This window comes from Chenopodium album, chromosome 21, assembly GCF_948465745.1.
Source record: "Chenopodium album chromosome 21, dcCheAlbu1.1, whole genome shotgun sequence".
NCBI lineage: Eukaryota > Viridiplantae > Streptophyta > Magnoliopsida > Caryophyllales > Amaranthaceae > Chenopodium > Chenopodium album.
This window is the reverse complement of record NC_137854.1, coordinates 10,137,412-10,162,663: the sequence shown is the minus strand read 5'-3', so window position 1 is coordinate 10,162,663 and position 25,252 is coordinate 10,137,412. Positions and strand designations below refer to the sequence as shown.

Below are 25,252 nucleotides of genomic sequence, written 5' to 3'. Positions count from 1 at the left end.
GTGTTTAAGCAAATTAAAATATAAGATTAAGAGTGCCTTGATTGAGTAGATTAACAATAAACAAAGTCCGTTTTAAAAGACCAGTAATATGGGTCTAGTTCAATTAGTCTAAGGTGCACCCTTAGATAGGTGCAACAACGTAAAAAAAAAATCAACACTACGCTCTACAAAATGAACATTTAGTAAAAAAAATATGAACATGAAAAAAATGAGCATTAAATAATAAAAAATGATCACGTATAAAAAAAATGAACAATTTGATACTTATAATGCTTATGTTTCATACTCATATTATTTTTTATTTCTTCAAATTTTTATGGTCATAATTAAATGCATTATATTCATAACACTATTTTATATGTTCATATATAATTTCAAATATTCATAATGTAAATATGTGTTCTTTATGAAATGTTAATTAAATCGGTTTATGCATATGTTGTTTTTCTTGAATGTTTATGTTAATATTTTTTTAAGTATATGTTCACCTGTTAAAAGCTTATATTCACTTTAAAACCAATGCTTTTGTTCATATTTTGAAAACGTTATGTTCACTTTCTGATTTGCATAAGTTCATATTTTTTATGCTTATGTTCACTTTCTGAAAAGCTAATGTTCACATTTAAGGGAACCTATGCATATGTCTATATTTTGCATGATTATGTTCATTGATAAAAAAAATGCACAAAATAAGATAAAATTCAATTCATTAGAATTAAACAAATCATATACTACATCCGTTAACATTTAGTTGCAACTTTGGAATATTTTTTGTCTCTCAAATAATACCCCAAAATTGCAACTCAATGTTAACGGAGGTAGTATAACCTAATCAATTGAAGTTAATCACAAAGTCACCACATAAGAAATCGAAAATCACAAATTTTTATGCCTATGTTCACTTTCTGAAAAGCTAATGTTCATATTTTTTATGCCTGTTCATTTTCTGAAAAGCTAATATTCATATTGTGCTGTTGTTACACCTATTTCTAGGTGCATAAGTGCACACCTAAGAATATGCAGGTCTAGTTCAATCCCAACATTCATAGCGGCCATACATAGTAGCAAATTAGCTATCCTAAAAACAATTCCTTCGCCAAGGACAATGAAATAAATACATCAACACAATCAGAATTTTTGATAATAAGACTAAAGAAACATCGCAATTGTAATATATAAGAGCTTACAATTGCATATATGAAACAAAAATGAAAAGATTGTTTGGAAACTACACCACAATCTAAAAGAAAGTGCAACGAACAATCTACAATAAAAGCTGATAAGAGAACATTTAACTGATCCTTTTTTTTTTGAAGAAAACATTTAACTGATTCTCTTCTAGCTTTTATAGCACAAAATTTCCGCAACAATAATTTATATGCTCCCCAGTACAATTGCTTTTCGGGAAGATATTAAGGGATCCGAGCCATATCTCTTATGGGAGCTTCTTGTTATAATGACGCAGTTGGATCAAGACATCACTGTTACCCCAAAAAAAAGATGTAAATAAATTATCAGTACAAAAACAAATTACTTAATTATGAACGAAAGTTAACAAGGCCACCCAAGTTTAACAACTTACTTCTGCCTCAGCAGGTTTCGTTTCCTCTGTCTTGGTGTTTTCTTCACCTACAGAACAACAGTAAAGTATCATATTGGTTGTCATGCACAAATTGTACCCATTCAATTATATATACGTATATTGCCAAGGTGTGCCCTTACTCCACCCTCTAGTATTGTAGGCAACTAGCCATATCGCTTAAAAACATGTACTTGTTAAGTGTCAAGCAAGAATTCTAATCTATGTGACTAGATGCAAAGGGATTTACACTTGGCCTTCCCCACTTAAGGGTCACGAGTTCTTGGAGAACTACGTTACTTATAACAGCTGAGTTTTGGATGTTAAAAAGGCAAGTATGAAAGACTAAACGTTTACTAATAAAACATTATACCTCCTTCTTCAGGTATATCAGAAGTCCATAGAGTGAGATTGTCTCTCAATAGCTGCATGATTAGGGTGCTATCCTTGTATGACTCCTCACTCAATGTGTCCAATTCTGCAATGGCTTCATCGAAGGCTTGCTTGGCCAAATGGCACGCCCTGCAATACCATACAGTAAAATGGTGAATATAAGCATAATGTATTCAGCAAGTAAGAAACCGTAAGAATATAAAATTTAAGGTAATCACCTTTCTGGAGAGTTCATAATTTCATAGTAGAAGACAGAGAAGTTCAAAGCAAGACCCAGACGAATGGGATGGGTAGAAGGCAGATCTGTATTTGCTGTGGCAGAAGCCGCCTAAACAAAACATTTGCACAATAAAGCACAAAAAGTATTAATAAACTAGCAATGAGAAAAAATAACTGTTTTTTTTTTGGGGCCAAGTATGTAGATGGAGAAAAAATAACATGCCTCATAGCCCTTAAGTGACTGCTCTGCAGCATCCTTCCTTTCCTGATCGGACTTGAACTCAGCAAGATAGCGGAAGTAGTCACCTTTCCTGTAATTTTACACCATAACACAAGTAAGCAGCATTATAGGCAAATACTCCACAAAAACTACATGGTTGTTAGTTAGACAAAGGAGTAATGCCAAAGATATTTCATTTCCTAGCAAGTGCCAATAATTCTACAGCCCTCGGATAGTTCCAGTTACTCTAATTGGTAAGAAGTACAGGTGCTATCATCAGACAAAAACTGAATAAATGTTTGTTTCTCAAAAAGTGTATGTCACTAAGCAATCATTAATATGACTCCTTAAGAACATGGAATGGGTTTGGTGGAATTTGAGTTTAATATCTACAGTAACTAGAGAGCTGCCAAATTGCTACTATCAATTATGTAAACAACATAAAAAATTTCAAATATTTGTGTGAAAGTTCTCTATCCAATACATTTTACAAGACACTTCATTTAAACAAAATCCAGAACGAATTTCATTCAGTTTAGGGGCAACCAGAGTTCAAAGTGTAAGCAATTTAGCCAGTAGAGATCATCATTGAATGTGAAAACTTAAAATCATTTTGATAGGGCACTATGACTTACATCTTGTAGTAGAATACAGTGGCTTCTCCACTGCCGGAATGAGGAACCAGATGTGCATCTATGATAGCCAAGATGTCCTGGCATATTTTAGTTAGCTCATCTTCAACCTTCTGACGATAACCCTTGATGAGCTTGACATTGTTCTCATTTCCTTTTGATTCTTCCTTCTGCTCAATTGAAGACATTATACGCCAAGAAGCCCTCCGAGCACCAATGACATTCTTGTAACCCACAGAAAGGAGATTCCTTTCTTCCACAGTCAACTCAACATCTAACTTTGCTACTGATTTCATGCACTCAACCATTTCTGCACATACCAAAAGAGTCGTAGTAAGAAAATCTACTAATAACTCATGGCAGGATTCAGGAACACACACACAATTAATAAAACGATCTTGACACCATTTCTCATGTAAACCTAACATTCTGAAAAGATAAAAGCATTATATTGGCCTCAATATGTTTGAGGTGAAGACGTCTATTAAGTTGTCGATATAAAATATATTTCACAGCAAAACTAAGGTCATAGTAAGGTGTCAAGTTCAGCACAAAGGATGAAAGAGAGAAAGGAAAGAAAACCATCTATTTGTTAGAAAAAAGTTATGCCCTAGCTCATTAATCATTCTCTCTCCTCAACCTTTTCAACCAAAATACAATTCCTCTGTTTATCTAGTTCCATAGTCACCACACTGCTTACCTCCTGTTATCACAGTGTCCTTCCATCATTCCCAACACTCATTTTGTGAATGTGTCAGTGGCTTTAATACCATCATAGGGAATCTGAGCATAGACCTCCACCTTTGGTGTTTTAATTGGGTCAAAAAGAAAATACTACCAGTTCAACTATAGATTTGGGTTAGATGGAAGGATTTTGCTAAAAAAAACTCCTAGGCCAGTCTAGATAAGCCATTATGATGGTTGTAATTTAGGCAGTTATAATCTTGTAAATTTATAACTGTTACACTTTAAGGAGTGTGGAGCTGGTAAAATCCGGGAATAATTAGGATGTGGTGGAGCAACAGAACGTATGGCTCAGTCCTAAGCTTGTTTTTGGGTACGTGAGCTGTCAGGTCAGGGTAGGCTGGGTGGTAGATTTGGGCATCTAAAAGTTGCATTGAAGAGTGGCCGTCTGAATAGATGGAGATGGGTGGTCAAAAGTGGAAGAGATTAGTCGCAGTAATGACTAATGAGTCCTGAAAGAAGACGAGGTAATAGAAAATCCTTCCTAGGGGACAGGGATGTTAAATTGTTAATCAGATACATCCATTTGAAGTTGATCCCATTCAAGAAGAAAAGGGCAATGAATTTGTGAGCAATTAGAATTACAATCCCACAAATAAAATCATAGGGAATAATTCCCTTTCCATTTCTTATAGTTTCTTAACCAATTTCCCTTAAAATACTGTCTTTGTAAACAGAATCAATTAATACAAGGGGTAAAACTGCCAAGAGTTGCCCTAGCACCAAAAAATTTGAATCCCCTTTGGGGTGAGTAGAACTGAAGGAATATTTAATTCCAGCTTTCCATGAAGACAAAAAAACAATAGAAACAATTTTAATCACCTTCCTAACTTTGGCTACAATTGGAACTCATGAGACAAAACAAGGAGACCAAACAAGGTGTTAGGTGTGTGGGGGCAGTGAGGGGACTCACCCTTCACTTTCTAATAATTTTAAGGGAAGAAAAAGGGAGAAGAGCAAAGGAAATTTCTTTTAATAATTAATAAATTGTCCTAAACACATGCTGGGGCCAAAAAAAAAAAGACTTGCTTTGAGACTCAATCAAACTGGCTTGCATGATACTCTGTTCTTTTTCACCATTTTCAAAAAAGAATCTGAAAAAACTCAATTTTCACCATTTTCAAATCAATTCAAACACTACAAAATAATCTGTTCTTTTTCTTCCTGTATCCAGAGAGGGTGTTCAAAGCTTCAAACTAACGGAGATGGAAATCAAAACAAGAGGAACGATCCAAATCATCCAATGTAAACAAGAAAGATATTGACAAGCTACTGACTATTCCAATTTCCTACGATCATTGCGACAAAGGACAATAAAAACAGGCAGCAATAAATATATCCCAATGATATGTAGTCATGTAGAACAGTCAAACCAAGTTGCATGCTATTTGCGATTAGATACCAATTTTTTTTTTTAGATGAATAGAAATTAACTGGCTTGCATGATACAACACAATATAACATAAATGCAATAAATATATTAAACTACATGAGCATAATACAAGAAATATACAAATAAAACCTAACTTGACTAATAACATGGGTAATCCATGTTATTGCAGCAAGCAATGCCAAATCTATCAGGATCCATGCTATTTTCATAGACAATCCATGCTTCTCTAAGGTAATGGCTGCATATAACAATGTATATGAGTATATCCTCGAATCCAACATTCAAATGTAAAATCATATCCCCTTCAAGCACATTCTAATCGATTGATCATCTCAATTCAAATTAGGTTTTACCAAGGAAAAAAAAAAAAAAAAAAAAACTTTCATCACAAAATTACATCAGCAGGACAATAAAAACCTACTCGCATAATCACAATATACAGTTGTACAGATCAAAAGAGAAATTTTCCAGTAATTTTCTTAATTTATACGATTATCACAACAAAATTCACACAAATTACCCGCAATTCAAACGATTTAATTCCCCTATTAAATTAAGTACAAATATTCGAGAAAAACAAATATCACAAACAAATCGACAAAATAAAACACAGATCAATCATCAAACATCGCAAAAACAACGGATCTACACAAAAATAAATTCAAATATTAAAAAAAAACGAATTTTTAATAAATTAAAAAGAAATACAAAAAAAAACAAAAATGAGGGTATACCTTCATAGCGTTCAGCCTGTTCAGCAAGCTTAGCAAGATAAACCTGAGTCTCTCTTTCCTTTTCGGTCGACATTGTTGAAGAAATTCAAGAAAAAAACCCAGAAAATCGAAACGTTTCGAAACTGTGAAAAAAAGAGGAGAGAGAAATGAAGGAAGAGGGAGAGAGAAATAGGAGAATTATATGGTGTTAAAAATAATTGTAGAGGATCGAGCAAGTCAAAGGGAAGACTGAATCTCAACCGTTGGATTTCATTCTTTTCAAAGAGTAGCGCCAAAATCGGAGGATTCAGGAGAATTTGGTTGATTTATTCAATTTTTTTTCTTAAATAAGACAATTTTTTTGAGATTAAAATTGTGGTGGAGTTAAAATAGTATGGAGGATTATCTTTTTACTAAATATAGTAGGAGTATTTTATGCCTAATGTTCTTGTTAATTAAGCTTTGCGTAATTAAACAATGAGTACTACAAGTATATACCAAAAAGATAATTGGATTGAATATTCTACGAGTACTCTATAAGTATGAAATCCAGCATGTGTCATGTAAAGATTTATGGAATACGAGGTGCTAATGTCGTCTTTTTAGTTTTTTTCATATACCGTTTCTTCCTTTTTATTTCTTTCGACGGAAGTAATATTTTGGAACTCGAGAGACGTTTTAGGAATTTCCCAATATGGATATGAGCGTCGATGACATTACCTTTGTCTTAAATAGCCTGTTTTCTTCAAATTATTTTCAGTTCAGTTCTTAATTTCCCTCTCTCATAAAATATCCATTTCAGTTCAGCTTCAATAAATTCAGTTCAGTTTAGTTCAGCTCAGTTCAGTCAATCAGAACATGCCCTTACTTGTTCCATTCGGATATATGACCTTAATTATCATTAGTTATGAATAAAAATTATTATTATGTAAATATACATCAACACAAAGTTAGCACACAAGAATTCATATGATATGGTGTAGTATTTTATTCTTAATTACTCCATACTGAGTATTGAAATTTGAGGTTAAAATGGTTTCTTGTAAGAAGTTAGATATAACAACTAATTTGAGAATGAGGAAGATATGGCCATATAGGAGAACCAAGTTGTAAAATCTTCAGTTGCTTGTCCAAGGTTTATTACTTAAGTCAAGTTAATTCTAGTTGAAAAGTATATTGTCCAATTAACTTAGCTTATTTATACTTGGTTTTGACTAAAGTTTGTGTATAAATTCAAACGGTTGGTTAGGTACCACTATCAGTCTATCACCCTCAAACAATTATCCATTGGTTTGATAAATTTGAAATTTGAATGGCTTCATAATAATCTAAAACAAATTTTCATTCAAAATCATTAAAAGATAGGCATAATACTATTATATTGACATCAACCTTTTGTTTAGTCTTCATTAGTTGAATGCAACAAACATTTTAAATTACGTATGAAGCATAGCGTGTACTGTAATTATCAGAATAATTAAAGTATTAGACCAACTAATAACCGTGTGAAAACAAATGTTAAAAATAAAAAGTTAATTAGGGTCAAGAACGAGCTTGCGATTGGATTATATAGGGTTAGTGTCGTGCTTGGTTCAAGTTCAAATCACTAATTGTCTGATGTAGCTCAAATGGTCAGAGCTACCATTCAATAATCGTATCCCAAATATGGTCAGACTTTGTAAAGGTAGATGCAATGAAGCTTTGACCAGCGTCTTCTTAGATTTGGACCAAGTACTTTGCGTACTTAATGCGGAGTTTAATTAATATGTATTGAATTGCGACAATTCACCATGATAGGGGATGTAGCTCAAATGGTAGAGCGCTCGCTTTGCATGCGAGAGGCACGGGGTTCGATCCCCCGCATCTCCATTTTTTTCCTCTACAAATAATTTGCAATGAGTACATGCCTACATGGTTCATGCTTGGAATCATTTGGATACTTTTTTGCTTAGTTGATGTTTAGGGGACCATTTGCACGATAGTACAAAGTAAACTAGAAGAGGATCTAGATCAGAAGATGGGATCCATGAAGGAGCCTATCATCTAATATAATAGTCTTGTAATCGAAGGTCTAGAGCTGGTAAAGTTGAGCCCATATATCATATGAATTGAATGCTTATATTCAACTTGAAACTATGTAGATAAAAAGGGGAAATACGAATTTATGTTCTTGATGAACAAAATATCGTTTATTTAGATATCATTTTGGTAAATAAATCAATAATTTTTTATTTTTTTTTATTAAACTTGGGTCCATAAATGATGATTTATTTATGAATATGCCATGCTAATTGTTATTTTTTTGTTTGATTTATTTACAGAATTGCCACTTGATATTAAACTGGGGCTTCTTTGAAAAAAAAAACTCAAACCCTCTTAATTTGATTGATCATATCATGTTGACCGTCTTAATTTGATTGATCATATCATGTAGTTTTCCCACATTTTGGTATTAAATATAGTAAAAATTGAAATTAAACTTAACAACGATTGATAATCTTTAAAAGGTCAAAATCAACTAATTAGGGCAGCCTCAAAAATGTTCTTCTCGATGGCCCTTGGTCTATTTTGAACTAGTAGCTATAATAATACTGGCAATGTACTAAGAAAGTGCAACTCTTTTAGCTCTTTATTTGAACTAGTAGCTATTATAATACTGGCAATGGGTTTTTTTTTTTTTTAATTTTTGAAAAAAAAAGAAACGAAAAATTAAGCATTAAAGACTCTCTTTACAATGGAAATTCTTAATGTATTATAAATAAATCCCAAATGTATGAATGGCCATATCGGCATAAAACGTACTCCGTACTAAAGAACATTAGTTGATATACTAGCTAGGCCATCGGCCCTTGGATAACAGAAGTTAACAACAACCAAGTACCAATCTTTTATTTGTTTTTTTGACAAACCAAGTACCAACCTTATGTCCTACATGAAACTTGCTTGGGAACCTTTGTAAACACCCAAACCACTACATACACAGCATAAAGGTGCACAATATAAAACCTAGCCTCCTTCTCTCTTCTCTCACCTACATTCCAGCTTCCATTATTAATTTTAAAGGGAGGGAATCTATCGGATTTCACCGGTAAAAAGCCCTAATTTTTTTTCTTTCTTATGTTATAATAATGTCTCGCTCCCTCGAAAGAAAAGGGTTTATCTTGTTCGAAAAAGACAAGGTTTTTCGAATTCCATCGAAAGATAAAGTTTATTGCGCTTAATATATGGTCTTCAGTTGTGCGAGGCTGCAATTGATTATTGCTTGAATTCGGTACAAAATCAGAACAAGAATTTGTTTTTTTCATAAAATTATGAAGCGGCGATGGATCCACTCAAAATGTTGTATAAGTCAACAAATCGAGAGTGTACCGAATTGTTATATCTATGCATTTGAATTCTTAGCCCTCCCTCAATAAATTCAATTTTAAGGCCCTTTTTGGTTGGGAGGAAAAGAAAAGAAAGGAAAGCAAAAGTATAGCTTAGATTCCTATGTTTGGTTTTAAAAATTATATGGGATTTGATAGGAAATGAAGGGAAATGATCGAAAAGAAAGCTTAACTTCCTTCCCAAAATCTTTCCTTTCTTTTCCTCCCAAAATTGAAGGAATTTGGGAGGAAAGAAAGAAATTAAATCTATTAAACTTAAAATTAGTTTTTCCTTCACTTTCCTTAGCTTCATTGACTAATGTTATACCAAACAATAGATTCCTCTCAATTTTCTTCTTATACTAATATCAAAGCAATTAATCATTGGATAATATAGTTTCTTTCCTTTCCCTTCTATTCCTTTCTTTTCCCTTTCTTTCCTTTACTAATATCGAACCAAATAAAGCCTAACTATAAATTGTAGATAAACTTATAAGAAGTACTTCGTATACTATATATTATGACCTTACCACTATTGGAACGGGTTTATTCATCGAACTACCATGTGGGAAGTTGATATCTTTGATTGTGTAGATTTCTAATACTGGACAAGAGATCATACCGGCCCTAAACAAGCTCCCTAATCTGTTATTCAGAACAAGATAGAGACTAAATCTTCAATTAGTACGTACCATTTTTTAGAAAACTTATTTATTCAACACAAAGTTTTATATGCGGATGGCCGCACTGTGCGGCCAGCCACATTTTTTTATATTTTCTCTCTCTCTCCTCTACCTTCCTCCATTTTCTCTTCCTAACTTTCTCTCTCTAACCATCAATTGCTAAGCTAGGTCTTACGCCGCCGTCAGGTTCGTCGTCTCCGTCCAGATCTTCTCGAAGTTCCAAGCCAGATCGTCGTCACCGTCTTCGTTTCGTCGTCGTCGAAGCTCCTCGAAACTTCAAACCAACCCAAACATTCGTCGTCGTCTTCATATTTGCCGGTGAAATCAGCCAAAGACCTCCACCTCCGTCGTTGTCCTGTTAATTGATTGCTGGTGGAGTCGAGCAATTGCAAAATCTTAGTTAATTGCTCTTATCTACTGTAAATTCATTCATTCTACTGTATTTCGTTTTGTTGAAGAATTTTGATGCTCATTCTTCCAGAATTTTCATTTTTTCGCTGCTTTTCGTATTAGATGTTTGAATTTGAGTCCTAGAGGAAAGTGGCGTGTTAGGGGCTCGATGTATTTGGCGATGGCGTAGGGGCTCGATCCTCCCTTTTCATTCAGACCAACGATTGCTTCCTTTATCATCTGCAACATTTCTTATATTTATGCAAATTTTATTTAAATTGATACATGAAAGTTTCGTTATTTTGGTTTGATTTGGATGAAATTGTGGTCCCTGTTTTGTTGTTCTGGATGTTTACTTCAAGGGTTACTAGGTCGGGGTTACTTAAGCAGTTACTAAGGGTTACTAGGTCGATTAGGGGTTACTTGGGGTTACTAGGTTAGGGGTTACTAGGTCGGTTAAGGGTTACTTGGGGTTACTAGGTTAGGGGTTACTAAGTCGGTTAGGGGTTACTTGGGGTTACTAGGTTAGGGGTTATTTGGGGTTACTAGGTTAGGGGTTACTAGGTCGGGGGTTACTTGGGGTTACCAGGTCAATCAGGGGTTACTTGGTCAGGGGTTACTTTGTCTGGGGAGTTACTAGAGGGGTTACTTAAATGGGGTTACTTGAGGGGTTACTAGAAGGGTTACTGATATGACACCTTGCCGTACCGTGCGGCCAGCCGCACCAGAAACGCGCTGTTTATTCTAAACTTTTTTGTTTTTGATAGATACTACATACAAGTGCATAATTGATTGATTGCTTATCTCGTACAAACTCTTTGATTTCAACCAAAATCAATATACTCCACGGATAGTTTTCATATTGCTACAATAAAATTGTGGCTGTTGTACAAACAAATCACAACCGTTTATTTACATTGACTAATGTGAACCGTTGATATAGGGTCTGTTCACTCCAGTTTAATTTCAGTTCAGTTCAGTTCTGCTTAGCTCACTTCAGTTCAATTTAGTTTAGTTCTGTTTAGTTTTGCTCCAATAAGTTCAGTTCAGTAAATGTAAACATGCTCATATTTTATTTTATTTTATTTATTTTATTTTTTTAATATGACCAAAAAAAGATTTAAAAAACTACTCCGTACCACGTTCTTATCCGTTTCTTCATTATTTAGTTTATATTTTTTTTCCCTTTACTTCTTTTCAATCTTTGCTTGTGATACATGCATATTGATTATATTATATATAATGAGTCGCTTTTTTTGACGAATATAATGATTCACTATTGGCTCCAAGACCAACCATTATTGTCTTCTTAACTGTCATTTTTCTTGAATCCACCCTTTGCTTTACTCCGTATGTCATTAGCTTTTTATGGATTGAATTTCAGAATAAATAGTTGGGAGTTTGGAAATTGATTTCAGATAAAAACAGTTAGATATTGGCAATTTGGCATGCAGTTGCCAAGTTCCATTTGTTTCAAGTTAAAATTATATGCTATTGTGGAGCCACTGGTCTGTTTTTCTATGTGCTTTTTGCACATAGTGCTATATGACATTAGATCATATTAATTTTTGCCTCTAAATCTGGCATTCGAACAGATTTGCTTGAATTTTTTGCAATATGCATCCAATTTAAAACGAAGAAAAAAGATTAAAGATGGAGAAGTAAAGGAAAAAAAATACCGAGAAAGAAGAAACAAATATATAAAATTGATAAGAACGCGATAGTTTTTTTTTTTTTTTAATTTTGTTTGTTCAAATTTTTTTAAAAATAAAATAAAAAATAAACTATATCAACGGTTTACATTAGTCAATAAAAATAAACGATTATGATTTGATTTAATACAGTTCAATGAACTTTCAAAAGTGATCCTCCACGTAATTACTTACGAAGTACAAGATAAGTAATTGTGTTTTCCATCCTTTAATATTTAATAACTTGACAAAAGTCACAGGCTCATGTCTATCACGAAACATAAAAAATGACATCTTCCCATTCGTCTTCTTTTATAGATTACATAAATTAGAATCAATTAATGACAACTGAAAACTGATTATTGTATGGAAATTTTATCAACAACTGTCATTTGAACATTCACTTTTGAGAACAATTACTTATAAAGGTTTTTTTTTCTTTTTTTTTTTTGAATTTTTTTGAAAAAACTACTACGCACAAAAACACAAAAAGTTTACGTAACATTATCACTTTTGGTTTTTCGACAATAACTTCGGTTGGTGAGAATTTATTTATACAATTTCAATCAATAACGTTATAGACAATAGTGGAATTCAGTGCACGAACACAATTATAGGTAAAATATCTTTAATTTCTCAATTGAATATCAAAATAGGGTTATGTCAAAAAGTTGGATTTAGGGTTTTACAAAAGGAAAAACTGCCACCATTAATCCCAACGTTGCCTCTTCCCCCAATATTAATCCCAATTCGTTTATTCCCTATCACTCCCAACTTTATACCATATTGATTTTTAATCATCCCCATATGACCTGCAACCGGTTAATCTGATTAACAGTTGTGAATTAGATTTTTTTGCACACGTGTCAATATGTAATAGGTTGAAAAAAAAGAGAAAATAAAAAAAGAGAAAATGTAAAAAAAAAAAAATTAAATTTCCTAAAACTAATCCAGCACCTGCCCCACCTCCACCACCACTGACGCACATCCTCCCCACATGCATCCCAGCGCAGCCAGGCACCACACGCACTCCCTTCCTAGCCCACCACTATCGGAAAACCCATCACAGCTCTAAACTACCGTTTCCCCACCAAGAGAACAACCCCCTCCCCAAAATCGACCACCAAAAATGGCCACAAATGGCCAAAATCGGCCGATGTTGGGATTGAGTGGTTGATTTCAACCCTAAACCGGTCGATTTTGTGGCTGATTGTCGCCGGTTTGCCAATGGTTACAGGGCGTAATTCAACGGGGAAAGGAGCGGAATTCGGAGGGGAAAGGAAGATGTAGGCGAAATCGGCGGTGGAACTGGGGATTTCTCCCTGTTAGCGTCGCTGCTGGAGGTGGCAGGGCTGCCACGTGCTGCTGGGTTGGGTTTTTTTTTTTTTTTTTTGTTAATTTTTTAATTTTGTTTTTTTTTTTTAAATTTTGTTGACGACTTATCACGTGTGGACACGTGTCTAGGTAACCTACTACATCAAGTTACATGATCGGTTGGGGCAACAAAAATTTATAGGGTATAAAGTTGGGAGTGATAAGGAATACGGAGTAAACGAAAGTTGGGATTAATATTGGCGGACGAGGCAAAGTTGGGATTTTTTGTGACAATTTTTCCTCTACGAAATTCTGATATTTAAAATTTTGTACTACCCAATCTAAGATTAATGGAGAGACATTAGCTGTTCATATCGGTTTTTTGGACAAATTTTTTTATAAATTAGGTCTGTTGTGGTAGTATTTCAATTTTTTTTTTTTTAATTGTTAGTTGTTCTCAAAAGTGGTCATTTAAATGGTAGTTGCTAACAAAATTTCCTTATTTATATACGTGATTATTCTTTGATGACATAAATATTTTTTTATGGGTTTTTCTAAGTTATGCCCCCAAACTTCTTTGGTTTCTAAGCTGTGCCCATGCTTTTTCCAACGTCTAAGCAGTGCCCTCAATCTACTAATTTTTATTAACAATAACCTTTCTTTTTTATTTTCTGATTTTAAATTTTTTTAAAGTGTTAAACAAATTAGAACGGGACACGTGTCAAATTAATAACACCGCGACACCATTGTTGATAAAAAAAAACTTTCGTTAATGAATATGGCTGTCAAAGGGTATTGTTGATAGAATATCGTGAGATAGAGAGCACAACTTATAACTTTGAAAAAGCATGGGTACAGCTTATAAATCGAAGAACTTAGGGGGCATAGCTTAGAAAAACCCTATTTATTTTCAATGTTTTTTTTTGGATGACTTTTGAATTATTTTCAAAATTGAAACTTACAAGTATTTCCTAAATCCTATATTCCTAGTATTAAATTTTGAACGTTGACTAATCTCCTTAATCTCTAGCATGATATTGTTTACATGATTTTTAAACACGGCCTTTCGATATCGCATGCAGTCCTAATTGAATAATAAATAAAAACATCATGCATTATCAATTCTATCGATATTTTCCTCTATACAAATTTCTATATATAGAATAACAAACCATTAAAATTGAAGCACCAAATTAAACCAAGTAAAAACAACATGAAAGTCCTAAACATATTTCTATTTTTATTCTTTGTTTCCCAAGTAAATTCTGCTTCAAGTTCACCCATACACAACTTCCTTGCATGCCTTCAATCTAACTCGAGTACATCGAATAATTCGATCTCAAAAGTCATCTACACTAGTACAAACTCTTCGTTCTTAAATGTTCTTTATAGCTACATACGAGATAGTAGTTTTAACACGTCTACTACTCCAAAACCTCTAGCAATAGTCACGGCCTTGGACGTGTCCCATGTCCAAGCAACCGTGACATGTGCTAGAACAAGTAAGATTGAAATCAGGATTAGAAGTGGAGGGCATGATTACGAAGGCCTCTCATACGTCTCAAATAATCCCTTTGTAATCCTTGACATGTTCAATCTTCGATCCATCGATATTGACATACCAAGTGAGACTGCTACTGTTGAAGCCGGAGCAACTCTTGGTGAACTTTACTATAACATTGCTCGAAAGAGTAAGGTCCATGCTTTCCCTGCAGGAGTGTGCTTTACTGTTGGCGCCGGAGGCCACTTTAGTGGGGGTGGCTATGGGAACTTGCTAAGGCAATATGGCTTGTCCATCGATAACATTATTGATGCACAAGTTGTCGATGCAAATGGTAGGATCCTTAACCGCGAAACTATGGGTGAAGATCTTTTTTGGGCTATAAGGGGTGGTGGAGGTGCTAGTTTTTGTGTCATAGTATCATGGAAAATCAAACTAGTACGCGTTCCAGAGATTGTAACGGTTTTTAATGTACAAAAGACCTTAGAACAAAGTGCTACGGATATAGTCTTGCAATGGCAACGAGTGGCTTCTACCATCGATAGGAAGCTCTTCATAAGAGTTCAACCACAAGTAATGCAACAAGGAAGCAAAAAGACGGTCCAAGTTTCATTCATTGGTTTATACCTAGGACGTGCCAACAAGCTTCTTCCTTTGATGGACACGAGCTTTTCGAGTTTGGGCTTAAAAAAACAGGATTGCTCTGAAATGCCATGGATAGAAACAACTTTATTTTGGAATGGTAATCCAACAGGTACTCCACTTGAGGTGTTACTAGACAGGACACCTACACCGCCCCATTCCTTTAGTAAACACAAGTCCGATTATGTGAAAACGCCTATTCCAAGGGCAGGGCTAGAGACTATATGGAAAAAGATGATCGAGGTGGAGTCTAATAACATTATGCTGCTACAATGGAATCCTTATGGTGGGAGGATGAGCGAGATCCCTGAGGATGCAGCGGCCTTCCCACATCGAGCAGGGAACCTTTTTAAGATGCAATACATCACAATATGGCAAGATGATAGTGTTGAGGCTCTAAATAAGAATATCGAACTTACTAGAGATCTTCATGCTACATTCACCCCTTTTGTGTCTAAGAATCCAAGAGAAGCATTCTTAAATTATAGGGACATTGATGTTGGCACTAACAAGGATGGGAGCTTAGTTTTTGCTAAGGACTATTTTAAGGACAATGTGAAGAGATTGTTGCAAGTTAAGGCCAAGGTTGATCCGAGCAATTTCTTCAGGTCTGAACAAAGTATACCAGTATTTCCTAAGACACTATCAAATTGATCGATGATTCGATGCTCATGAAAGGGTGCTCCAATGTATATGGATTGGACAAATTGTTGGATTACATTGTTTGATTTTCTAAGTATTGTATTGTATCAATAATTAGTGTGCTTTTGTACAAAACTTATACCAATAAAATCGAATAAATGGTGTGTATAAGGCCAATTACAAATTGTAGCATGGTTCCTATGCAGGTCATATCTCATATGTATTGATTAAGTCATAAATCGAGGTATTACTGCAAAAGATATGTCTTATTTCAATTGATAACATAACAGTAAACCCATCACTAAAATATGAATTTTTGACTTACAGATGGAGATGCTATACTATATGATTCGAGTTTTGACATCTCACGACTTCGTATTATGGGCTGATATAATGATATCCTTGTGCCTTTTGTGGCTAATAGAGGTGACAACATGTCGTTTAGATTGCGTATATTTAGGTGACAAATCCTTTTGTTTGACTCATATTGTGTCTATTGTCGATTCATTCATAAATCACTTTGCGGCACAAAAATTTTGGGCTGGGCCAATGCCCCAGCTTCCCCGGACTACAATACATCTCAAGTGATACCATAAATTGCACAATACTACTGGAATGGCTAATAGATATACGTAGTATATGAATACAAGAAAATGACAGTAGCTCTCAAAAAATCGGACTTAAGGACACAGTTTGGGTTGCTGAAGCAGCAGGGTAATTGACTCATATTATGCCTATATTTACAGCATGGAGTGCCATGTACCTTTAATACAAACACAGACTGATAAACCACAACACTTGTATGGTTGGCGACCGACGAGGATGTGAACTGATAATCCTTTCTGATTCTACGTATATAAATATAATGTGCTGTAAAACAAATACAAATATAAGGGTAACAAAAGGCTGAGAGATATCATGTCCGCTTGACAAACATTTCAAAGCATTGTGAGACCATTTCGAATAAGATAGGATAACTGTAAATCTGTGGTTTTTATAATTCAGCTTGACTTCTCTGAGCAATTAAGACTAGGATGATTAGATGATTAGAAAGATATAGCTTCACTCTTCCAATCATACTGACATCACCTGTTACATATCGGCTGCTATGCTCTCTTCAGATAGACAATAATTCACCGTTACAACGATCAATACCAAAAAAATATAATCAATGAGAAATATAAGATACAGGAACGGAAACAAAAACTTGTGGGACGAGGGAGTAAAAAAATAAAAAAAGAATGAATTGCTACAAATGCCAGGCCAAAAAAATTTTGCAGCTTTTTTTTTTCTGCAATGAATATATTCTCCTAATCTACAACTTCAACCTGCCCATAGTCAAGGATGAAGACAACCAAATTCGTCTAATACTCAATAGCCCAAGCAGCTTCTGTACTATATTCATGTGAATTCTGCTCTGCAATAAGCAAAGAGTAGATCCGTGCGTCAGTTATGCTGCTGAAGAATATTGCTATATACTCCGTAGCTCGAAAAAAAAGATCTTATAGTTTCTGAGAAGACATGTAGTAAATAAGAAAGAAAATGAACATAGAATTGATTTCTTCATCTGTACACATATGATAAATGAGTAATTAACTGTAGCACATTTACTAATAACATCCTTTTCCAGCAAATCAGTCACAGCTTAGCACAAAGCCAGAAAAATTAACAGTTGTCACCAGTATCAATAGTTATACGTTGCAACTTTGGCATATCAGCAATCAGTATAAGTATATAAGAGTTGTAATGCCATACTAAATAGTGAATACTTGAACATCAGGAATGTTTTTATAGAACTCATCTAAAAATAATGCCGAGAAATTAATAAGCACAAGTTTAAAATGGCTAAAAAAAATCTCTTAAACCAGTAGAGTCCATGCACTTGCATTGTAAATTAAATCATTGCACAAAGCATAAACAGTTCAGATAAATTACCAGAGTTGACAACATAGAGGCCCCTTGCAGTGGAAATCTGGATGATAAAGCGATTATTTTCTCAAGAATGGCTTCTGGCATACAAGAAGCCTTTGATCACTTCCATTTTGTGGATCGATCACCCTGGCCTCCCAGCGAATCTGGGTGGCATGTGTCCGTGCCATTTCTATGGCTCCAACATTATCAGAAAGAATAACCCAAGCCTAGTAAAGAAATACAAGGTTTTTGTCAAACTTCATGCCATGTGTGTAGCAAAACTCATAAGCAACAACACAATGTACAAACATCAGCTCATACAAACTACTGCATAGATATGACTACACGTGAACAGAAATAACAGAGAAAATGTATTAACAATTCCTAAAACTCTGTTTCCCACCCATACCTCAACAACAGGAGAAGGGAAATTGAGAAACCTCTCCATCCTCACTTACCCCACTCTTCATAGTGTATAAAAGTATATATACAAACAAATAGAAAAGAATGTAACAAATTCATTTCCAGATAAACAAAGCAATAACAGAAAGGCATACCTCTGGCCGTAAAATTCTATCCATTTCCAGAAACAAGTCCATCATACTACATTTCTCTGAGCTGAGGAGAGTAAGAAGCCCACTGCCATGCAGCATGTCATAGGTTCGAGGATAAGTTGGGAAAGGCTCACACCTAGAAAAATCGATTAACATGATGAGCACCCAAATTAAAAATAAATTACTATGTTAATGTCATCTGTTGCAATATAATACTAAACAAACAGCCACATTCTACTCCAATGAAGCAGGCTCATATACATATACTTCAACATAAGAGCTAATATCCTTTCACAAGGGAATTCAAAAACTTTACAAAACAAAAGTAAAGCAAACATTAACAAATTTCTTTCATACTGAGATAGGTAACGTATAACCCCAAAACTTTCATCCAATCACAGCTTCAAAAATCAAGCAACCTTTAGTCAGATATGAAAACTAATACTCTGTTATTTATACATTCTCCAATAGTTGTTTTCAAAGTAGCTTTTTCAAGGTCATAGATGGAGCCCATTTTATTTTTGCACTAGTATTAGTAGTATACACACAAACTGTATACATGTAGAGTCTTCTTAAATTAATTTCAATGTGTAATTCCCAGAACACCAAAATAGAAAACTGTTCCTATATGTAGCTACATGTATTAAAGGTCAAAGGTGAGTGTTGAAAACAATGAAAAGCAACTGAAACATCTATTAGATAGCAAAGGGAGTTGGGCACTTGGAGTTGAACATAATTAATTACAAGACTCTACTCTCCAGAGGGATACACTACTTCCATTTTGTATATACAGCAGACAACACTATGTTATTCAAGGTCCAATATTGACCATTTACTACTCAGCATATATTCATATAACTTACAGAAACTACTACAGAGTACGTACTTAGACTTGTATTTAAAGTACAATCATAACAACATATTTTGAGATCAGTCAATGGTCAAAGTCTGACCCGTAAATAGTTTTGATAATGATAAATTGGTCCACAAGGTGTTAAGAGATTATGATTGTAGACATAAAGCCTTACCAGTCATGCAGAACACCAGCAAAGCCTTGATCAAGTATAAGGGGGAGTGTATTGCGACTCCCTATGGGAACTACGTTCATGACCCATGCTGATTTCTTCCCATCCAAAAGTGCAGCGTTGAAACCCCCATAAAAAGCGTTCATGTCCATTACGTTGCGTACCATGTTATATGGAGGTAATGGATCTTCATCACCAGGGCGTTTTGGATGGTCTGAGAATATCAAGGGGGTAAGCAACGACCAATAGTTTCTAAGGGCCGACTTCCAATATTCCCTCTCTTCATAAAACTCTCCATATTGAACACCTGCAGGAGGGGGGAGGGGGGGTCAGCAAAACAGTATTTCAGTATGCCTGATCACTAACATGTTTCAACTTAGGGCAAGAATCTAATTAAAGCAATACTTTCCATGTACTTGTAGTTCTTCCAAGGTCAACCGAGAACCATTGGACCTGTTACGAATGGGAGCCCATCTTTTACTGCGTGCTCCACTGATGCATTTGACAAGGGGGCGGTAATATGATTGACTTTCATGATCATCCTGGCAAAGAGGCAGCCCCTGTTTCCTATAGATCCAAGAAAAGAAGAATGAGCAATTTTTTAGTATGGTGTCAACGAAACCATGAAATCATCACAACATGAGCATAGTGGTGTGAAATTAACGTGATCTGACGTAAACAACTTAATAATAAATCCACATCAACCAAAAGTAAACATTAATAAGTTTCAATTTAGCTTCTCCTTACCTAGCTTCATAACAATGTGCATCAGCAGTTTTCTGCCAGATTAAAGTATCATCTTGCTGGTCCAGAAGACTCCAGCAAATCCTTTGAGTGAAATCTTCAACTGGAGTCAACATATTGCCTTTCTTTGTTGCTAACAAGCTTCCTTGTGGTTTGGTTGTAGGAGAGGTTAAAACAAAGTAACCTCCAGGCTTGAGCAACCGGTCCACTTCTATAATGAACATTCCATCTGTTCACAACCATTGTTAGGATGGAAAAATGAACAATAGTTGTGCAAAGACAATCAAATTCAAGCTTTCCAACAATAATCTTATCATCAGATAACAGTCTACCTTACAGTATTCACTCTTAAGTCACCATGGGATTGGCACTGATTAAAATTTCCACCAGGCTAAAATTACATCAATCAAACATGGAATACACAATTGGGCTTCCATACCCTTATAATAGTAATGACAAAGAAGCTAAACCAGAAAAATATTAATCTAAATCAGTTTGAGATGTTATAATAGGTGTCATTATTTTGCCCAAAGTAAAAACCATTATCATAGCAAGTTCCACATTTCCGCCATCCATCAAATAGACATACCATTATTAGCCACTGCTATCTTAGTTACCAATCTTAAGGTCCTCAGAATTGACTTCTACAATTCTCAACACTAAACTTCTTGCCATCACAACAGATCTGTAATGGGAAGCCTCATCCAGTTTGATAAATCCACATGACTAAAAAAATATTTGAAGCAGATAGCAGGTTGTATCCTAATCTACGAGACCAACTGATACAGCTTATAGTGAAATTTCTAATAAAAAATCTCATATCTTCTGAATTGAGGTCAGTGAGATAATTAATATATCAATCAATCAAAGCCTTAATCTCATAAGTGGGGTCGGTGAGACAATATAAAAAAAAAAACAGGAACGTCAAAACCCATCCATTAATAACAGTGAACTTTCCCTATCTACAGCTACTACACAGGCAAAACCATTTTTCACAACTTCAATCTGAATATTTTTATATACTCCTGAGTGTAAGGTGCACCCAAGGGTATTTGACTATTTTCTGCTCATTTAATAATTTTTTGCTCATTTAATGATAGATCGTACAGATAAACTGATACAAAATAATCAGACATCTGTTATGCTTTTGAAAATAAATACGTAGTATTTGGTATAGTCCTGTTTAAAAATCTTTAGTACATAAACTTTTGAAATTAGACAATCATACAAAGCAGAAAGAAAATGCCTCAAAAAGGCATATCAGCCTCTCGCCCCCACACCCAAACAAAAACGGGAAAAATCGGTTTTGAATTAATTTTCCAAAAAGAGTTATTATTTTCTTTAAATTTCAGCAACCAGTTACATCAAAAATAGAACATACCATCAAGGTTATGTTTCTCCATTCTCCCACAGAAAATAAAAGTATATTCTTTTCCAGTTGAGGAATGCAATTCTGTTGGCTATAAAAGAAAGAAAATATATATTTGGTATAGTCCTGTTATGTTTTTATTCCCATATGACTATGGCATAGAAAAGAAGCCAAATTAACAGTCCAAAAATACAGAGAAAAAGTTCAAATCCAAGCAGTAATCAATTGAACAACGTCATTCATTACCTTTTCCATCCCAATCAATACCGCATTGAGCACAGTGAACCATGTCAAATGACAATGATGGATATGGAAGTTGCCTAGAGCTGAAATTGCCAAGCATTGCTGGAAGACCTCTCTCAAGGGCCAACTGAACTTGACTTCCAGTCACTTCATATGCAGCAATACAAATAGGCATCAATTTTAAAGAAACTAAATGGGCCCCAAAGCTTCCAAAGCCACAGCCAATATCAAGCACAGTTTGCACCTGTAATTGAGAAGAGAGAAAAACTTATAAGGTGCCTGAAAGAAGTTAGTCCCTTCAATTCAAAAGGCTGTTGCAAATAAAAACATGTCATTTCAAGCACATCTCATCAGAAGTAATTCAGTGGAAGGCTTACACCAGCTTGAAGGAAGTCTGAGTCACTACCAAGCCCTATAGACTCTGCAAGTTGGCGAGCATAATCTTTCACGCCATCAAAGATCAACCCATCATCATTGTGAAAAGCAATTTGGTTTTCTTCCAGTAACATCATCCTAGTGAATTAAGTTGAGAAATATAAGTTCACTACAAACTAGTGAGCCAATCCACTTATACCTAACACAATGTAGCACTATAAAGATAAATTCATACCTTTTAGTCATGCTTCCAGAAGAAAGGAAATCATCTTTGGTGATCTTCACATTTCCACTCCAAATCACATCTCGGCCAGCAGGCCATCGCAAGGGAATCTTATACTCCTTCGGAGGCCTAACCAAGCACCGGTCTTCATTCCGAAACAGCTCACAATGTCTATCAAACTCCTCACCATCCTTAAACCCGGCCTTCAAATTCGCGCTCAAATTGTAACAAGGTACATAATTCTCCTTCTCCTTCCCACAAAGGGAAAGCTCCTTTTGCCTAGGATTACTCCCCGACGCAAGAAACCTCAAATCAAAATAATCAACTACTGCTTGCTCCTTCAACTTCCTATAATTGGTGTAAACATTGGGAAATCGAGGAGGTCCTATCGAATCGTATTCTCTCAATGACGATGATGAAGAGCCTATAATAACAACTAATGCAAGAATACTAATAAGGCACAAAAGGAACCAATTATGTCGAATTCTATGACCAAAAATGAGCGACAATTTATTAAACCAAGAGCTTCTCATGTCCAATTTCTACCTCTTCCCCTTCAAAAATTCATCTGAAAACACCAACAATTCCCCAGAAAACTAAACTAAAATTCCTAATTATACTCAAATTATCCCAAATCTCCCAGAATTTCGAAAAGCATAACCTCTCAAATCAAACACCAACAATTCCACCTACAATGAATAAAAAATTCCACAAACACAGATCTCAATCAAAATTACGCAATTAATCATACAATAATCAAACTCGTAGAAATCAATTAATCTCCAAAACAACATTAAATTCCACATTTAAAAAATCAAAATCTAACCTGAAAATCAGCGGAATTCCAGATCACAGTCTTCCTTCTTCTTCACTTAATCACTCAAACAAACATTACAACCTCAAACACCGCCTAGGGTTCACGAAAATGTGATCTCCAACTTTTAGGATCGAACAAATGAATCCTCCAAAAAATCGAAAAAAGTGATCAAATGCTACGAAAAAACTCAATGTACGAAAAAAATATCAGAGACAAAAATACAAGAAAGAAGGAAAAATGGAGGAGAGAGAAAGCTTAGGGATTCAACAATGGCGGACGAAGAGAGAGAAAGAGAGGAGAGAGAAAGAGTAAAAATCGGATTAATCAGTTTTTTTGGTTGGAAATATGATTATGTTGGGGTGTGTGAGTGTGTGAGTGAGTGAGTGTGCGTGTTTCAGATCTAGGAGAGAGACGAGGGAATAATAATAAGCTACTAGCAAAATCGTATCACATTAATTGTTTTTATTTTTCTTTTGAGTTTTAATTGTTTATGTGATTAGAGCCAAAATTATGGGATTAAATATTGATTAATGAATGATTAGGGATTATATAAATGAAAAGCATAGAATTTGTTGGATATTTGTGATGTTGATTATGATTTTTCATTAAAATGTTTGTTAGTGTGGTGTAGGTTATTATTATTGGTGTGTTGTCAATGTCAAATCAATTATTTTTGGCTATTTTTTGCAATTTTAATTGTTGGAAAATAACATATTTGACGGATGTTAATGGTTATAAGATATACAATGATTTGGTAATAAAGATCCTAAGTTAATGAGTTAAGGGTTTGTTTTGTTCACCTTTAAAATAATAAGTTTCAAAAGAATCTGAGCTAATTAGGTCTAATCAAGGTTGATCAGGTTGACAAGCCTAATCAGGTATACATATAACTTAAAAACTAGTCTAATAAGTGGAGTAGTTTTTACTACAAGTATTTCATAATTCATAATATTTGAGCCACAAGTATAATCAAACAACAGGGCCCAAAATCATGATTTAAAGACTACTCATTCCGTCCCTAAATTACATTCCTACTTCTCTCTATTATGTGAGGAATAAATGTTAGAAATAAGAATGTAATTTAGGGACAAAGGGAGTATTTCTTAATTATGTTTATGAATTAAGTACACGTACTAAGCCAACATGAAAAAGTAAATTACTAGAATAACTACTATATTCCTTTTAATTAGCTCCAAAACAATCAACATTTACAAACATTTTATAAAATACTAAAATTATCAAATTATTAAACAAGTCTAGTAAACGAGGCAACACCCGATAACAAAATAGTACGTGTAGTACTCTATACCAAGCAAGCAAGGGCATTGTATATAACTAAAAGAAGAACACATAGTTTGGAATGTGATGTAACTATGTAAGGAGTTAGAAGTGGTCCGGGAGCTAGCTAGGAAGAAATCTAAGAAGGCTTGTACTAGTATTATTATTGCCTGCATTCAATCATAGTTAATTAACAACTGGAAAAATGATACTATTAAAATGAGAAATGTGCTAGCGCCAAATATGGAGAATATGTAATTTACGGAATACGAAATCTACGACTCCATACTTCATACTCCTACTTGTAGACTTGTAGTGCAGTAGTAGTAGGTGAAGTAAGAAACAAGATATTCTAATTATTATTAATAATAATAATAATAATAATAATAATAATAATAACCATAAATGGTGTATTATTAGACGTTGGACCATTTGCTGGGAATCACTATCACATTCACAGTGTGTAAATGGTACACCACAACGGAAGAATTCTTGTGGGACCCATTTTCTTTTATTTGTTTTTCATGTATTATTAATTGTGTATTTTTTTTTGGTGCAAAATTAATTGTGTATTTTAACAAAATACAATATA

General features: G+C 34.5%; 2 protein-coding genes, 1 non-coding gene and 1 pseudogene across 3 annotated transcripts; 2 read left to right on the top strand and 2 right to left on the bottom strand.

Annotated features, from left to right (window-relative positions):
• Positions 1-1,166: 1,166 nt before the first annotated feature.
• On the bottom strand, positions 1,167-6,073 carry LOC145602493 (14-3-3-like protein GF14 iota). Its single transcript, XM_081658688.1, has 7 exons — positions 5,915-6,073; positions 3,047-3,353; positions 2,415-2,502; positions 2,191-2,300; positions 1,953-2,101; positions 1,583-1,629; positions 1,167-1,481 (listed from the first exon to the last, which is right to left on the bottom strand). Exons 1-7 carry the CDS (start codon positions 5,985-5,987, stop codon positions 1,479-1,481), a joined length of 777 nt encoding a protein of 258 aa, XP_081514814.1. The 5' UTR covers positions 5,988-6,073; the 3' UTR covers positions 1,167-1,478.
• A 1,616-nt stretch (positions 6,074-7,689) lies between these two features.
• TRNAA-UGC (transfer RNA alanine (anticodon UGC)) lies at positions 7,690-7,762 on the top strand. The gene has a single exon. It is a non-coding gene; the product is annotated as a tRNA-Ala (tRNA).
• A 6,787-nt stretch (positions 7,763-14,549) lies between these two features.
• On the top strand, positions 14,550-16,147 carry LOC145600339 (berberine bridge enzyme-like 4 pseudogene; annotated as a pseudogene).
• A 914-nt stretch (positions 16,148-17,061) lies between these two features.
• Positions 17,062-23,785, bottom strand: LOC145601147 (putative methyltransferase PMT5). The gene is made up of 10 exons (XM_081657096.1): positions 23,392-23,785; positions 22,578-23,254; positions 22,345-22,480; positions 21,971-22,211; positions 20,359-20,584; positions 20,022-20,178; positions 19,615-19,919; positions 18,590-18,722; positions 18,057-18,259; positions 17,062-17,538 (listed from the first exon to the last, which is right to left on the bottom strand). The coding sequence occupies exons 2-9, from the start codon at positions 23,096-23,098 to the stop codon at positions 18,110-18,112; spliced, it is 1,869 nt and encodes a 622-aa protein (XP_081513222.1). The 5' UTR covers positions 23,099-23,254; positions 23,392-23,785; the 3' UTR covers positions 17,062-17,538; positions 18,057-18,109.
• Between the last annotated feature and the right edge of the window lie 1,467 nt (positions 23,786-25,252).